Source organism: Lolium perenne, chromosome 3, assembly GCF_019359855.2.
Source record: "Lolium perenne isolate Kyuss_39 chromosome 3, Kyuss_2.0, whole genome shotgun sequence".
Lineage (NCBI taxonomy): Eukaryota > Viridiplantae > Streptophyta > Magnoliopsida > Poales > Poaceae > Lolium > Lolium perenne.
In genome coordinates, this window is record NC_067246.2 from 12348381 (window position 1) to 12354656 (window position 6276).

Here is a 6276-nt window from a genome sequence, read left to right on the forward strand (position 1 = left end):
TTATATACGTGCTAAACCAGCCAGAAAACATGATTGCATCATTTTGTTTTCTATTAAATTAACCACCGCATGATGCATGGTTAGATGATGGGTGGATTACATATTATTTCTTCGGAAAGTTGAGAGTACGATTCTTTGCATATGAGATGATCAAATATATGTACATATTTGTGTTGTACTCCTAGATGCACACAAAAATGATAAAATTTAGGCTACATGTGTCCGCCATATAGAGGCAATGAGTGGTGAAAAGCTTCGTCTTTTAAAGAAGGTAACCAAGAACCAATCCCGCAATTTATTTTTGTAATTTTACCTATGACTGTAAAATTATACAAAATAAATCATGGCCCTTTTCGGTAGTGATTATAATTTTGTAGAGAAATTGCTGATTGTTTACTGTAAAATCCCATAATTTTGATAAGTAATTCTTTAAGAATTTATAATTTCTTACGTGAAACCAAGTAGAAAAAGGGTGTTTAATAACTATGTTCTACTCCATGAAACTAATAAAAGAATGAGTCAAGTTTGCCTCTATCAAATATTATGCCTATGAAGAAAAGATTGACTACTACTAGATGAAGCTCTAAAACCATATTTCTTACATAGTTCCTAAAACCTATATCGCTTGCTACTATACGTAAATATAACATTGTGAGACAATTGACGGTGAGAAAAGTGTAATTATAATTTATACAATCGAATAACAAATATACTGCAGGAATATAGATCATATGGCTCCATGTGAAAAAGCAAGAAAACGATTAGATACATGTATATTAATAATCAATAAAAATAATTATTTTTTCTGTTATTTGTTATTCGTACAAACTTTTTTTGCATGTAAGAAGTAATAAAAGTTCTAGCCGGTCCAGGTGCACAGGTAAATGACTAGTTACACTAACCAGTATTGTATTACATGTTAACTTTGCGTGCCAACTTTTATTACAACTACTGGAACATACCTATATCTTCTGCTGTGATTTTTATTTGTCTTGCTCTACTGTGTCATTTCGCTGCGCTGAGTGCCTGAGTGTTTAGGAGTACAATTTTACTAAGAGCCCACTATGTAGTTCCTTCCATCTATTAAACTGAAGTTCGGGTTCAGAAGACCATTAAGCAGTGTATCTTGCCGCATGACCCCCAAAGTGCCTCTGTCTCTTGCCCGTGAAGATGAACAACATGCAGCTGCTGGCGACTCCTAGGAGTTGTGTTTAGTGTGCACCTGACCGGTGAGGAAGCGCCCATGGGGCGCCCCAGCCACTAGTATCAGAAAAAATGGTGGACAATTAGAACAGAGGGTCAACTACAAAACTAATATTGTTAAATTAAATGTACATAAAGTAATAGACTTCAATTCGATACACATATAAATCTTAACAAAAGAACGTCCTAACGATCTTTGTGAGTTGGAGGAGATGGTGGATCACGAAGATGCAATGGATAAGAAGTTGACGCAAAAGAACGTCCACCAAACTGTCTCCGAGTCATTGTATGAGCAGTAAAAAACGAACCAGGTGGACAAGCTGAATCGCACATGATACAATTTTTGGAACCGACCAGATGAGGTGATGGTGATGTATCGCTTTGTACTAGTGCTTGATGAAGGAGGAGATATGTAATTACATGTGTTGGAAGACTATACGCTATGAAACTATGAGTATTTTAACCCTAAGCTGACATGCAAGTGATCGTGGAATACTTCCCATCTTAGAATTCAGGCCAGTAGTACAGTAGGGATGTGAGAAGATGAGTGAAGACTTCTACGAGCGGTAGATTCAGAATAGTTGCATCCTCTATTCGGGATTGTGAATGCTCCCACATAAAATTAAGCATAGGATCATGACTACCGCACCATTCTAGTGGTGCGCCACTGCTAGTGATCTCACCGCTAGCCCTTTTTCTAGTAGTGGTTGTACCATGTGGCCCGAGAGAGGACTACTGGTTGTTAGAGATATATTCCGTGTACTATAAACGGATAGTCTAGGATAGAGATAGGACTCTCGTGTCTTGTCTCACACTCCAAGATGACCCCTTGTACTGCTATATATACTCGCCCATGAGGCTCAATAATAGATCCACCACATTACGCCAATCACTCTCCCTCTCTATCATTCTTCATGGTATCAGCCACAAGTTTCTAACCTAGCCGCCGCATAGCTTCCGCGCCACGCTGCCCCCGGGAGGTCGATCTCCATGACATACTCCGGGAGCCGCGCAACCCGTATGAGGGTTCGTCCACCGATCGGTTGATCGGCTGCCCTCGCGTTCTTTTGTTCCGATCTGTAGATCGATTTCCTTTTTTGTCCACCGGTCGCTCGACCGACGTTTTCTTTTTTGGTTTTACCGATCATAGATTGGATTGAGTCGCCCATCGCAGTCGTCATCACGCGCCTCCACTCCGACAACGGCATCGACCTGCACCGGCCATCTTCATCACCCGCACGGCACAGCCGCACGCGCCGCGCACGGGGCGCCCCTACGTGCATCGCAGCAGGTTTTTCTTATCCGCGCGTCTCCAGCGCCGGTCCGTCTTCGTCTTCATCGCCCGGGACATCATCGACAACATCGCCATCGCCTTCGATATGTGCGTTATATGGCACGTACCGCGCTGCCGTCGGTCTGATCAACCGATCGTGCGCGCGTCTCCGCCAAGCAGATCCTCGAGCACGCGCCTATCACCGATCGAGCAACAGGCTGCCACGCGCCGCCACCCTGGTCCATGCCTCCGGCATCCAACGCGCCTTCCTGACGCGTACGTCACCGGTAGCCTCAATCCACTGCACCGACTCGCGTACTGCAGCTACGCCGTCCCCTCGGACCGTAGTGTTGCTACACGCAGTCTACCTCGCCGTCCCCGCGCACCGATGCCCAAGGCCACCACCGCGCCGCTACCACGGCGTGGGTCGCCACTGTCCGCGCATGGTCTTCGTCAAGCCGTCGGCTCTTCATCGCCAACTTCGTTTACCGCCGCCGCGCCTCCTCACGTAACCTACATGGCCACCCTTGGTCGACGCTGGTTTCATCGCCTGCATCTTCGTCATCATCCAGTACAACTTCGTTGCCAACTTCACCATCACTGCCACCGCCACCGCCTGGCAACGCCTGCACCCCGGCAACGCCACCTCCCGATAAAGCCTCCACCACGGCAACACCACCTCCTGGCATCGCCAAGGACTCCACCCTCGCATCTACTCCAACAATCGCGGAGTGCATCGGCACTTCCCCGTCTTCACCGCTCTGCGCCTCGCAACCGTCCTGGAGTCCTCCTCTGCTAGTCTACCACTGACATGGCATGATAACCGTACTGGTCCCGCTCTACGCATGCTCGGTGATTGCAACACTGCCGCGTGCCTTCGTCCCCGACGCGTCCCCGGGCTTGGAAAGGTCGGATCGGCGCCTCATCTTCATCGGCATTGACAACGTCTTCTTTGGCATCGACTCCTATGACTGCCTCGACCGCGTCACCGGCGATTCTTCTTGCATACTCAGTTCTGGCAAAATCGTAGTATGCTTACGCCCCCGACGAGCGCCTAGTTCGGGCACAACTATGGCCACACCTCGTCTTCGACGACTCGGACTGCATCGACTTCGGCATCGACATCCTCGACGACTGCACTCAACGCGTCTCCGTCATCATCATGGCGCTTCTCTGCGCCCGCGGTTTCACGTGGATTGATAACATTAGATCACTCACAAAAAATGCATATCCATCCAGACAACGAAATACGAGAAATGTCCCCAGTTTAACCCTCGTTTGAGAACAATGCAATGTCCACGCCCAAAGTACACCAACCGTCGACCCTTGATTTGACAACATATTGGAGAGATCTCTTGTAAGAAGGTGATCACGACATGCGGGTCCATCATTATCCGGCCACATAGATGAATAAGTTAGCAATTACAAACCTTGAAAGTAAAAGAATACATTCTACGAGCCACATAAATGTAGGTGACATGGGAATGCATCGGATCATTTTGAGACCACCAATTAATTGGAGTAGTACAAGCACCATGATCAATTAATCCAGCTGTAGCTTGGTAGGTACCATGGGAACACATCTTACTCATTTGAGACCCCCAATGAATTGGACTTGCACAGACACCACGATTAATCCATCTATAGCTTTATAGGCGCCATAGGATTGCATCTGACTCATTTTGAGATCTCCAAATTGTTTTGTCCTCGTATGGCATGCAACATGAATGATCATGTGGCTCTCTGGTATGACTGTGCACTGGGTGGCATTTTAACACATTGCAAACCAAAATGATCAAGTGGCTTTGCACAGGGTGAATATGAAATGGTCGATGACCGTTCTGTAGTAAAGCAGGGTCTTGCTATTCAGTGCATTGCAAATAAACCTGAGCTCGTTAAGTGTGCGTTACCGGACTAGTATATCAATCCTAGGTTCACTTTTTCTTATTTGTGAGAAATTTAAAGCCAGGTTAGTAAGAAAGAGGTAACAAATTAAAAGTGGCTAGTGCCGTTATTTTATTTAATAGTATTTAGTTAGATCAACAAGAAATAAACAATAAAGTAATTTGTGAGCTTGTTTCAGACGAACTGGAGGTATTTATTTATTGCAAACCATGGGTGGCATATTACAACTTTATTCATACACACGTAGGTACGTATACATGAACATATATAATCTCTTAACAGTATTTGATCGAGCTGCAGACGATGCTGCTGGATCCCATCGTGCTTATTCATTACACACATATTATGACATATGTATAGCCAGCTAGCTAGCTAGTAGCTAGCTAGCAGGGGTTTAACGCATAGTAGCGGATCGAGTAGAGGTCTGCAGCCTGCAGGTACGACGTACATCTGGATGGGATCGATCGGTAGAGTAGCTAGCTGCTAGCTCGATAGATATATTTATATAAGTGATTGATTCATGGCTCGTTGGACACGAGCCCGATGTAGATGCCGAGGGCCATGAGGCTCTCCCCAGAGTGGCCGAAGAAGCCGACCATGGCGCCGTTGTCATCGCGGTCGTTCGGCAGCGGCACGCTAAAGGCAGTCCCCGAGGGGTACCCGTACGGGCCGTGCACATTCTGCTGGTTGGTGGTGAACTTGAGCGAGGTCACGCCGTAGTCGTCGAAAGTGCCAGAGAAATTGTTCACATACTCGCCTGGGCTGATGGAAAACTGCAAGACATGCATGGATGCATGACATGTTGCATGCACTCAAAGTCGTCAGACGATCGATATTAGTACTCCGAAAGGAAATTAGGAATGAATTAACGTTGTCGTATGTACCGGCAGATTCTCATGTCCTTAATTTGACCGTGCCCCAGGGGCCGGCAGATGTGGGCTTGACATGCTGGTCGACATAGACGAAGGAGAAGCCTTTGATGCGCTCTCCTATTTCCTGGGTGCTGTAGACGCTGACCTGCTTAAGCTTGACTGGCGTGGTGATGTCCACGGGTTGGCCGGATCCTCCCCACGGACCGATCTTGACCGGCAAACCATTCTTCCCCAGCACGTAGACGCCGAGCGCCGCGAGGGTGTTGCCGGAGCAGCCGAAGAAGGCAACCACCTCGCCATTGTTCGGCTGCAACGTCACCACGAAGGCGGCCATATGTGTTTTAATTTTCTCTTCAAACACCTCATGTCCTAACTCAAGATAGATACTATAAAGATCTCTAATTTTGTTGTTGTTTTCCATTAAGCCTAACTAGTGATATAAAAACAAGAAACAAAAAGATGCAATTGCAGGATCTAAAGGAAATAGCTTCGAGCACTCACACACCGGCAACAGTGCTAGAAATAGCTTAGTAGTCGGAGGATGTGAATACCTTTTACCTTACCTCCCCGGCAACGGCGCCAGAAAAAGAGCTTGATGTCTACGCACGCTTCTATTCCTGTAGACAGTGTTGGGCCTCCAAGAGCAGAGGTTTGTAGAACAGCAGCAAGTTTCCCTCAAGTGAATCACCCAAGGTTTATCGAACTCAGGGAGGTAGAGGTCAAAGATATCCCTCTCAAGCAACCCTGCAATTAAGATACAAGAAGTCTCTTGTGTCCCCAACACACCTAATACACTTGTCAGATGTATAGGTGCACTAGTTCGGCGAAGAGATAGTGAAATACAAGTAATATGGATGATTATAAGTAGTAATTGCAATCTGAAATAAAAATGGCAGCAAGAAAACATGTAGCAGAACTTGTTGGAAACGGTGTTTCAATGCTTAGAAACAAGGCCTAGGGATCATACTTTCACTAGTGGTTACTCTCAACAATGATATCATAAAGGAATATAAATATAAGCAC

The 6276-nt window shown here is 46.2% G+C and overlaps 1 protein-coding gene across 1 annotated transcript; it reads right to left on the reverse strand.

Annotated features, from left to right (window-relative positions):
• Nucleotides 1-4899: 4899 nt before the first annotated feature.
• Nucleotides 4900-5587, reverse strand: LOC139837789 (protein GOS9-like). The gene is made up of 2 exons (XM_071827061.1): nucleotides 5294-5587; nucleotides 4900-5154 (listed from the first exon to the last, which is right to left on the reverse strand). Exons 1-2 carry the CDS (start codon nucleotides 5585-5587, stop codon nucleotides 4900-4902), a joined length of 549 nt encoding a protein of 182 aa, XP_071683162.1.
• Between the last annotated feature and the right edge of the window lie 689 nt (nucleotides 5588-6276).